At 44.3% G+C, this 11,261-nt stretch overlaps 1 protein-coding gene across 1 annotated transcript; it reads left to right on the forward strand.

Annotated features, from left to right (window-relative positions):
- The first annotated feature begins 6,217 nt into the window (after positions 1-6,217).
- On the forward strand, positions 6,218-8,569 carry LOC116077814 (testis-expressed protein 19.1-like). Its single transcript, XM_031352621.1, has 3 exons — positions 6,218-6,523; positions 6,849-6,914; positions 7,025-8,569. Exon 3 carries the CDS (start codon positions 7,122-7,124, stop codon positions 8,121-8,123), a length of 1,002 nt encoding a protein of 333 aa, XP_031208481.1. The 5' UTR covers positions 6,218-6,523; positions 6,849-6,914; positions 7,025-7,121; the 3' UTR covers positions 8,124-8,569.
- Positions 8,570-11,261: the final 2,692 nt, after the last annotated feature.

The raw sequence follows: 11,261 nt of genomic DNA on the forward strand, positions 1-11,261 counted from the left end.
AACAGAATACAAGAGATAGAAGAGAGAATCTCAGGGGCTGAAGACACCATAGAAAACATTGACACAACCATCAAAGAAAATGCAAAAAGCAAAAAGCTCCTCACCCAGAATATCCAGGAAATCCAGGATGCAATGAGAAGACCAAACCTAAGGATAATAGGTATAGAAGAGAGTGAAGACTCCCAAGGTAATGGGCCAGTAAATATCTTCAACAAAATTATAGAAGAAAACTTCCCTAACCTAAAGAGATGCCCATGAACATACAAGAAGCCTACAGAACTCCAAATAGACTGGACCAGAAAATAAATTCCTCCCATCACATAATAATAAAAACACTAAATGCACTAAACAAAGAAAGAATTTTAAAAGCAGTAAGGGAAAAAGGTCAAGTAACATATAAAGGCAGACCTATCAGAATTACACCAGACTTCTCACCAGAGACTATGAAAGCTAGAAGATCCTGGGCAGATGTCATACAGACCCTAGAAGAACACAAATGCCAGCCCAGGCTACTATATCCAGCAAAACTCTCAATTACCATAGATGGAGAAAACAAGATATTCCATGACAAAACAAAATTTACACAATATCTTTCCACAAATCCAGCTCTACAAAGGATAATAGATGGAAAACACCAACATAAGGAGCAAAACTATACCCTAGAAGAAGCAAGAAAGTAATCTTTCAACAAACCCACATAAACCTAATTCTTCCTCTTACAACAAAACCAACAGGAAGTAACAATTACTTTTTCTTAATATCTTAACATGAAAATCAATATTACCAACATATCCTAATCGATTGAAATCCAAAAATATGAGGAATTAGAAATTTGTTGACTGTCATCCAATGGTCTCTCTAATTTGGTAATTGGAGAAATAGGTCCAATATTGCACAATCTATATACACTTTCAGCTTGTTAGTGACAGTGTCTTGCTGTGTACAACATAAGGGTCTTGAAATTTTGCTTCTCCTATCTTGGCCTCTCTATTAATAGTATTGATTATTTCATGTTTTTACACTATACTATGGTTTTCAGAATAGCTTATATATTTCAAAAGTATTTATCTACCCAAAAGAAACATAGACAATCAAATTGGGAGTGGCTTGTAAGAGAACAACAAAGAGTGAGACTGAATGCTTTGCTTGATGTCTGTAACTCTTGTATCAAGTTTGAAGAAGACTTTATAAGTTACTCTTTCTCTGAGATGAATGCTTTTCCAAATTATCACAGCCAATAAAACAGATTCTTACCCTCCTCACCTAATGTCTGTGCCACCCTCCAAGCAGAAACAGTTGGTGAATGACTTTATGGATAGACCATCTTAATGCACCCATCATTTCTTAAATGAATGTAACCTGTTCTCTGTGGGCTGAGAATAAAGCCACTCACTCAAGTCAAATAGCTTTGACCATAGCAGGAAGTCTGTATCCAAAAATCGTGCCTACAACTCATTCCTTGGTGCAGCAGAACTGTCAATTCTCAGCTTGGCTATCATGGAGGTAAAATCCTTTGGTGATGTGAGGGTCATTGATATACAGCCTTATTATAATGAAATCCAGTGTCTAAAAATTGTTCTTATTTTGGGTTTGTACCACAGTAAGAGCCAACATTTTAAGCTCTACTAAATACAAAACAAAAACAAACAAAAAGACTTTATATATTTATGTTCATTTAAGAAAATACTAGTAGTGATGTATTATTTTGAAATATACAGTTATGTGTTTGGAGTTATTTAAAATGTATATTGAGAAAAACATGTATTTTCAGTATTGCTGTAGACAAGCATCTACATAAGACTGTTAAATTGATTGTTTTTTAATCAAACAACTTTTATAATACTCATTTTTATTGTTATAATATTTTATAAATTTTAAAGAATATGGCAAAAAAGATATTGTAAGTATTGAAGGGAAACAAGAATGTGATTTAATTCTATTTACTTAAAATATGTTCTTAAATGTTAACAAATTCAGATAAATTGAAATCATGTAACTTTTCTCATCATAATGCAATAAAACTTAAAAAACAAAACAAAACAACAACAACAACAGCAACAACAAACTGTAGCCTCCTCGTATCTCAGCCAATGAGGAAAGTGGGGAAGAGACCTAGATGCAGAGTTATATAATCTGCACTTTGCCATTTACTGCTGTCCCTACATTTTAATCTCTTTTGAGACACCTGCCTTTGCAAGGTCATAAAATAAACTTCCTCAATTTCACTATTCTGTGGCTTACTTGCTTTTTCATTCCCCACACCCAGAGCTTAGAGGCTGGATCACAAGGAAGGATGGCTTTGACTCAGGCCCGGCCAGGTGTGTGGCTGACCCAAAGCCACAAACAGCACAAAGGGAGGAATTAGAGCCATGGGAATGTGGGAAGGGGGGTTCAGCACACCCCATTCCTACCACGGATACATCTGGACACAGATTCCTGATGAGAGAGCCTGCTGTGGGACAAAACTTTTCCTGGGGAGACACTGCGCATATATCTATGCACCCCAGATGGGGAGCCCATGACAGACCCAAGTGCAGAAACCACGAGAGTCTTACTTAGCCATGAATTACATATAGGAGTATGCCCAAGGAAGGGGTCTATCAAGTGTCTGATGCTTTTAGCAGTTTAAGCTGCCTATAGAAAGCATTTAATATCCAATACCATAACAAACACGTAACAATTTTAATAGTGGTTGACAATAATTAATAGTATGGACCAATGTTTGGTAATATTTAATCATGCCCCAGTACCCCAGGGGAGGCAGGTTCCTCTGATCAGTCTCACAGCATCCTGACCTTGGACTTGCATCCAGCAGAGCTGTAAAAAATGCATCTCTGTCCTTTACACTGCCAAACCTTGATATTTTGTTCTTACAGCCAGGCAGACTAAGACAAGAAGCAAGTTAACAAAGAATGAGGGGTTGGGGGTCTAGTTTAGCTAGTAGAGTGTTTGTCTAGTGTGCATAATTCCCTGAGTCTATCCTCAGCACTAAATAACTGAGCATGGTGGTGTGTGGCTTATAATACTTTAAGAGAGGGAGACCAGGGAATCAGGAATTTAAGGTCTACATAGTGTATTGGAAGCCAGCCTGGGATATATAAGAGTTTATCTAAAAAAAAAAAAAAAATCTAAGAATGAATAGAGTAGGCCAGGCAGTGGTGACACATGTCTTTAATCCCAACACTTGGGAGGCAGAGGCAGGTGGATTTCTGAGTTCAAGGCCAGCCTGGTCTACAGAGTGAGTTCCAGGACAGCCAGGGCTATACAGAGAAACCTTGTCTCCAAAAAACCAAAAATAAAATAAATAACATAAAATAAAATAAAAAATAAAAAAAAGAATGAATAGAGTATAAAGAAAATTAACCCTGTGAACTGTGAACCAACACAGATAATGGATATCTATCTCTCCCTGAAGAATTGAGCAAGGTGTTAAACACTGTTAAATAAAAACAAACAACAAAAAACCTACTGTTATTGTTAATGACAGACTTGCCCAGTCCTTTACTGTAAATTCTGCTTGTGATGTTTGTTGGGTTGGAGGTGGAAGCCTAGAAACTCACTTTAGAGGCAGAAGCTTAAAAATGAAAGCTTTATTTTCTGAGCGCTCAGGAAGGTGGCCAGTTTGGGATCTGAACCGAGTCCTGGAAGGGAGATTGTACATTTTTAAAGGATGGGAACACAAAGCAAGTGGGGAGCTGGGTTAAAGAAGAAGTACCCATGGGGGACTGGGTCATATCTGGGCATGTGGCTTCGAGGTCCCTTAATTCATTCTCCTAGATGTTAGGTCCAGAACTCAGAGTGATAAGGTGATAAGGAAACAAAAGAGCTAGTCAGCTGCATGCAATTAATTAGAATATAACAATCCTATATTCTTTACCAGTTAACAGACAATTAAGAAAACATTTGGAGATTTGGGATTCGTCTTCATTCCTAGGCCTGGGAACATGAACTTGTTTAACCCTGCCAGCAAGATGGCGAAGTTGTCCCTGAGACAACTGGACTCAGACAGCTGTTCACAACAGACACTGCTCAGCTCTAAGGACTCTAGAGCCTGGGACCTTGAGTTTAGTTTCTCCCTATGATTAAATGGAGTCTGAAAACAAAATGGTAGTACTTAGAATAAGTTTTTGTTTTTTGCTTGTTCCAAACAATGCTCATTTTCCTGTAAATAAATGAATATGCTGGGGGTGGGTTGGGGAGTCTCACTCCCTAATTGACAGCTATTGGATTCTGGCTGCTTTGAGCAAAAGGGCTGGCAGTCAAACAGAAAGCCAAGCCACCCTTATGGCAGAAAAAATACCTTGAGAAGTCAATGCGATGGGTCATAGCTGGTAACCTCACTCCCCAGGCTGCAGCTTTAGTGTGCTGTGAGGAGTTAAAACATAAACAGAGCTGTGACTAGCCCAAACAGCCCTTCTCTGGCTAGATAAACAGGTTGCTCAAGCTTATGTAATGAGTTAGCTGGGGATATCCTGCTGTTTGCCTTTTTAAATATTGCAGTATTGGGATGAACAAAGCTCTCTCTCTCTCTCTCTCTCTCTCTCTCTCTCTCTCTCTCTCTCTCTCTCTCTCTCTCTCTCTCCCTCCCTCCCTCCCCCTCTCTCTCTTTCTCTCTTTCCTTTCAGAGATTAGGTCTCATCATGTAGTTGACCTAGCATTGTAGCAATGTAGACGAGATTTGGCTCAAAGTAACAGAGCTGACTTCCAAGTGCTGGGAGAAAGGCATGAACTGCTACATCCAGCTCTATTTTTTAAATTTTATTTGTTGTATATGTGTGCTTGTATATTCACGTGCTTGCGTGTGTGTTCACACTTAAGTGGCCAGAGGCCAACATCAGGTGTCTACATTATTCTCCATGTTCTGTTCTGAGACACAGTTTCTATGTGAACATGGTCCTTGCTGATTCAGGCAGACCTGAAGCCCGGAATTCCTCAGCCTCTGCCCCCCCTCCCCCCATCCCAGGGTTGGGATTAGACGCACTTGCCACCACACTCAGTTTTGTTTTGTTTTGTTTTGTTTTGCATGGGTGTTTGGGACCGATGCCTGCAGAGCAAATGCTTTGCCAACTGAGCCCTCTCCCCAGTTTTTTCAAAGCCTCTTGCTTTGTTTCTTTTTTATCGACTTTCAGTAGTGTGGGCTGAGCTGGTAACAGGAAGAAAGCGATAAAGAAGAGGTAGAAAGCCAGCAATGGTGTGTTAACTTGTTGCTAAGATAAAATATGACCAAAGTAACTTGCAGAAGAAAAAATTTTCTTTTGGCTAGTGGTTCTGGATGGATAGACCAAAATGGCAGAAGAGGCAACAGGGGGCGAGGACAGGAAGTGGGAGACAATTTCTCTAACCACAAACATGGAGATAAGAGTAGAGCGGAGGTAGGTGAGGCTATAAACTCTCAATGTCTACTCTCAGGGGCACATCTAAAGGTCCCCCAAGCAGCCCCACTGACCGAGAAGCAAGTGTCCAAATACCCAATCCTATGGGGATGGGGGCCGGCACATCTCAACGCCGCTGAGATCAAAAGGAAAGAGTCAGGAGAGAGAGGTGGCTAGTTACAGCTGAAGAGGAACCAACTGAACAGGTCAAGAGCACAAATTCTACCTTCTGCTTGGTTTTTCTGAGTCCCAAACTCCTTTAAGGATAAATTCTTCAAAGAATTATTCTTGGTTGGTTGGTTGGTTTGTTTTGTTTTTCTGTTTTGATTTTTCAAGACAGAGTTTCCCTGTGTAGCCCTGGCTGTTCTGGAACTCACTCTGTAGACCAGGCTGGTCTCCAACTCAGAAATCCACCTGCCTCTGCCTCCCAAGTGCTGGGATTAATGGCATGTGCCACCACTGCCCGGCTAAGATTTATTTAAGAGTCCTCTGTAGCTGTCTTCAGACACACCAGAAGAGGACATCAGATTCCATTACAGATGGTTGTGAGCTGCCAGGAGGTTGCTGGGAATTGAACTCAGGACCTCTGGAAGAGCAGTCGGTGCTCTTAACAGATAAGCCATCTCTTCAGCCCCTACTAAGAATGTCTTTAAAGAGTCTGTTTAAGAACAAAAAGACCCAGAGATGGGGGACTGTGCTTATCACGCAGTTGAGGACTGACTGAGAAGTTTCCCAGGTTTTAAAGAACTTTTACTGAAGAGACAGGGAAGTAGGAATTTCCAAACAAGATGTGCCACGGGCCCAGATCCGGGCCTGGGTTTTCGAGTCCCTCGAAGGAACAGAGATGGGGCCATCGGGCACCTCTGGAGCACACAGGAAGCACACTGGGCGCTCGGGTGTGGGCCCGGGAGCTGCGCATGCGTGCTATAGGGGGGCGCCAGGCCGCATCTGCGCCTGGGGGCACGATGACTCAGTGCTTTCGCTTCCTGTGGTTTTGGGGCCTCATGGGAGATATGTAAATGAGCTGGAGCATCATGGGTATTGGCCCTTTATAAGTCCGCGTGGTGCTCTGCGCTCACAGTTCAGTGCTCAGCGAGCAGATCCTTGCTTCGTAGGTCTTTAGCTGGCTACCTGGGCGCTCAGTCTGGGAGGTAAGGATGGGAAGGGGCCGAGCCGGTGGCTAGGACTGGTTGGATGTGGTGGGCCTGGGCCTGGTGGGAGCACGGTGGGCAGAGGAGGTCCTCCTGGCTATGGCTTCCCGGCCTCCTTTGGTTAGTAGCCGGGCCCAAGTGTGAGGTTGGGGCCTTGAGTCCTGAGGAGAAGTTGTGGGTGTGGCGGCAAAAGCACCCCGGCCTGTACAGAGTGAGCAGTGAGCCCTGGGGTCCAGAGCCCCATCACCCCTCTCCTCAGTGGACCCAGCAGCGTGCCCAGCAGGGGGAGCCAAACCTCATTTCCTTTGCCTTTTTCCATCCCCAGACATTGGAGCAAGTGTGAAGCTGAAGAACCTTCTGGAAGCTCAAGCCTGTCTACTTCTCCAGAAAGGTATTTGTTGAATTCGCACCCGTGTCCTGGAGCCCCAAAGCCCCTAGACCTCCCACTGTACCCCGATTTCTCCCGTTTCTCTCATTCTCACCTTCTCCACCTATTTCTAGCATCTATGGTCGGTCCTGTTGACCTGACCTCCTGAGACCATCAAGCAAGTCTTCCTCTGTGTGTCTGTCCACTTAGCTGCCGACAGACTTCTTGGCCATGTGTCCCCCAGTCAGTGCTCGCCATGAGGCCAAGGGTATGTCCTGCCTCTATGGAGCCTGGCTGTACCAGCTTGACCATGGAGAACAGACGAAGATCTGCTTTGCTTGCTTCAAGGCAGCCTTCCTGTTGAATAAACTCTACCTGGAGATGGGAGACTGGCAAGAGGAAGAAGAGGAGGAAGTGGAAAATGCTGACCTCATGGAACACTTAGAGTCTGATTCAGAGTCCGATTCTGAGCAGGAGGCAGGGTCTGAGCAGGATGCATGGCGGGGGTTGGGGTCCTTTTATGTGCCACAGAGTGTCTCTGAAGGGTCTGGGGTCCTGGTACCAACCCCTATGTGGACACAGGGAGTACTGTTCTCCATTACTGTGCCCACTGAGCTCTTACCTCAGGAAGCTGTACCCCTGGATCTGGGTCCTGAGGATGCTGAGTGGACCCAGGCCCTTCCCTGGAGATTTGATCGGCTTTTTCCTTGCTCACACCAGCTCATCCCTCCTCTGACTTGGTGGGATATTTTTGATGTGATGCCATCTCCCGGGCAACCTTTGTTGTTAGAGTTGCGATGCAACTGGCCCTTGGACCAGACAGTAGCACAATCCTGGTTGCAGGACCAGAAGTTCGTCCTCCTATTGGATAGCACCCACTTTATGTGCCACCTGCTGTCAATGCGTGTCCGCTGGGCTGTAAGGACTCAGGTCCAACACTGGCAGGTGTTGCTGGACCCTGGTGAGATGTGGGTGGCCCATTTACGGAAAGTATTTAGGCAGCACGGCCTGTACCATCAGAATCTGTACCCCTGGAGTCTGAGCATCCTGAGTGCTTCAGAATTAGGAATGGAGTTATTGCCTGCTGCCAGCTACCTGCGGAAGAAAGGCTTCTGGGTAGGCTCCTCCTTGCCCTGGCACAATAGCATGCCGGAAACCTGGAGCTGGGAGCCAGGGGAGAGGCTGTTTATCACAGATGCTACTGTTTGTGCTACTAACTACCACCCTGCTTAGTCCTTTCCTTGATTTCCCCCTCTCCTGATCCTTACTCCCTGATGCTCATAACTGAGACACTAAAGCTCAGGCATTCCCCCAGGGCCCCAGGGACTGAAGAGCAAGAGGTTGCCTGTTCTGACCAGCAGGGGAACAGTTGACTTGAGGGGAGCTTAGGAATCTTGGAGGGAAGTCTGCCATGTTCATGTCTGTGTTCAGTGTTTGGGAGGTGAGGCCTAGCAGTATGTTTAGGTGGAGTGTTGTGTAGTGGGTGTTGTAGGGGCTCCGGTCATAGATCATAGATCTTACATACGTATGGACTCAGAGGCACTAGTTGATCTGGCATGTTATATATTTACTGTCTTAGGGGTCAAGATAACCTGTTTTTAGGGTTAACTATTTAGAGTGTTTATGCTCTTTGGTTGTACTTTTGAGGGCCTTTGTTGAATAAAGTTGGTGTTTTAAATTTTATTGTTTTATGTGTATGGTTTTGCGTCTACAAAGCTGTCTTCATACCGGATACTTGCAGCAGCCAGTAGAGGGCACCAGACCTCCTGAAGCCAAACTTACTGACAGTTTTGGGTGCTGGAAATTGAGTGTGGATCCTGTGCAATTTTCCTAAATGGGTCTTGATGGAGTAACCTCCCAAACTTATGGGCTCAGGGGCTTGTGGGACTGTAGTTCCACAGAGCTGGGAACATCGGCACAGTGGGTTTTGCTCTTTTCTGAGTCATGTGGGGAGTTTGTAGTATCTCCTTGTGCCAGTCTTCATAACCAGCTTGTGCACAAGGGTTTAAAATAAGAAAGAGCCCTGTGCTGAAGTTGTATGTCATCTAGTTGACACAAGTATGTACCCTAGAAGTTGGAAGGGATCTGTGGACCAATCCATATGTCAGATCTACTAGTATAAGAGTCACACCTCAGCACTTGCATGACCTGCACAGATGGAACAGAACAGGGTGTCCATGTGTCTCATCAATGGACACTGAGTGGCCCATTTAGAAATATCTGCAGTTTTGTGGGTATCCCTGGCTGGGATCACTTTCTGGTGATTTAAGTTGTTCAGTTGATAAAGACACAAGGGTCCCAATCCTGGGATCATCTTGCTGGTCAGTTAACCACATGATAGGATCTGATTATAGGTTTTCTTAATTTTTTGTTTTGTTTTGAAACAAGAACTTACTATGTAGTCCAGGCTAACCTCCTGTATCAGACTACTGAATACAGGGATTACAGGTATTTGTCATACTCTCACCTCACTTACTTAACTTTGAGTCATTTCTTTCCATGTCTTCCAGAAGTATCTTAGTCCTTAAGTCACTTAGAGCTCTTATGCTCATTCCTAGAGAGATAGCACCACAGTGTTGTGAAAAGAACACAGTAAGGAGGCAGCCTTGGTGTTCCGTCTCCTTCAGGGGCCTGGAGCCTGTGCTTCAATGGATAACCTAACTCTCCTCCCTAACAAAGTGGGCTTGTCCTTTCTGTGGTCCCTCCTCTCCTTCCTGGTTAAAGCAGTCAATCCCAGCAAACATTTTGTTGTTGCTGTCTTATTATTTAACTTTACTTTTATTACTGCTTGTGTTTGAGAGTGTGGGTGGTGTACACATGCCATTGTGCACAGGTGGAGGTCAGAGGACAACTTTCTTCTGGGCACTCCAGTCATGAGCAAGGGACTTTATCTATCAAGCCATCTCACTGGTTCTTAAACCCTTTTTTGTACAGGCTTTTTTTTTTTTTTTTTCTTGAGGGGAGATTGAGACAGGGTTTCTCTGGTATCAGCTTTGGCTGTCCTGGAACTCACTCTGTAGATCAGGCTGGCCTTGAACTCACAGAAATCTGCCTACTTCTGCCTCCCCAGTGCTGGGATTAAAGGTGTGAGATACCAGGACCTGGCTTGTTTATTTGTTTGTTTTCCTGATGGATTTGTGTCTCTGACTATGTGTGTGCCCAAAGCCCAGAGCAAGGTACCAGATGTCTTCTAGCACTCCCCTGCCTGTTCCTGAGGCAGGGTCTCTAGTACCTGGATCCTATGTTTTTCTCAACTAGGCTGGAAGCCAAGACCCAGGCATCTGCTTGTATCCACCTATCTCCCTCAGAGCTGGGGATGCTGGCATGAATTAGACACATGCTTTGTCCTGTGGGTGCTAGGATCCAAACCAGTCCTTATGGTTGCACGGTAAGCTGAACCATCTCTCCATCCTTCAGGCTTTTAATAGGTTAATTACATTTATTTATTGTGGGGTTTTGTGGAGGGATGGGTGTGGGTATGCCATACCACAGCATGAAGTTGAGGTGACATTCGCACAACAACAAGAGCACTAAACACATAGGGTCATTCTGTCTTTCCACCATGTGGGTCTATGAGATTGACCTCAGACTATCCATCTTGGAAGCAAATCTTTACCCACTGAGCCATCTCACTGGCTCTTCCAGACTTCTCTTTTAGATAATGTCACTGTAATGTGATATTTTGGGTGTGGAGGTTGGGGGTATCAGAGGCCATCCAGCAGATCACCAGTTCTGTTCAGTGAGCTTATATTGGCTCCTCAGTTCTGCTCATCTAAAAATAAAGAGAAAAAAATCTGACCCAGAATAAACTCAGGAATTATGCACAGGTATGTTGATGCTCTTAGTGGCATTGCTCACAATAGTAAAAATTAGAAGCTAGGCCAGGCGGTGGTGGCGCACACCTTTGATCCTAGCACTTGGGAGGCAGAGGCAGGCAGATTTCTGAGTTCAAGGCCAGCCTGGTCTACAGAGTGAGTTCCAGGACAGCCAGGGCTATACAGAGAAACCCTGTCTTGAAAAACAAAAAAAAAAAAAAAAAAAAAAAAAAAAAAAAAAAAAAAAAAAAAAAAAAAAAATAGAAGCTAGATGCCCAACAAGCTGTGAGCAGATAAACTATGGGAATCCATGCACAGGAATATTAGTGACAAAAAAGCAGCAGGAGCCAGGCAGTGGTAGTGCATGCCTTTAATCCCAGCACTTGGGAGGCAGAAACAGGCAGATTTCTGAGTTTGAAGCCAGCCTGGTCAACTGAGTGAGTTCCAGGACAGCCAGGGCTACACAGAGAAACCCTGTCTCAAAGAGAAAAAGAAAAGGCAGCAGGGGTTCATTCTTACAGCATGGTCAGACCTCCAAAGCATCATGTAAGAGTTA

The sequence above is a fragment of the Mastomys coucha genome, unplaced genomic scaffold (genome assembly GCF_008632895.1).
Source record: "Mastomys coucha isolate ucsf_1 unplaced genomic scaffold, UCSF_Mcou_1 pScaffold5, whole genome shotgun sequence".
In the NCBI taxonomy this organism is placed as follows: Eukaryota; Metazoa; Chordata; class Mammalia; order Rodentia; family Muridae; genus Mastomys; species Mastomys coucha.

What these genes read in the sequence shown, in the direction of transcription:
- LOC116077814 (XM_031352621.1), top strand. Translation starts at nt 7,122, where the DNA reads ATGTGTCCCCCAGTCAGTGCTCGCCATGAGGCCAAGGGTATGTCCTGC.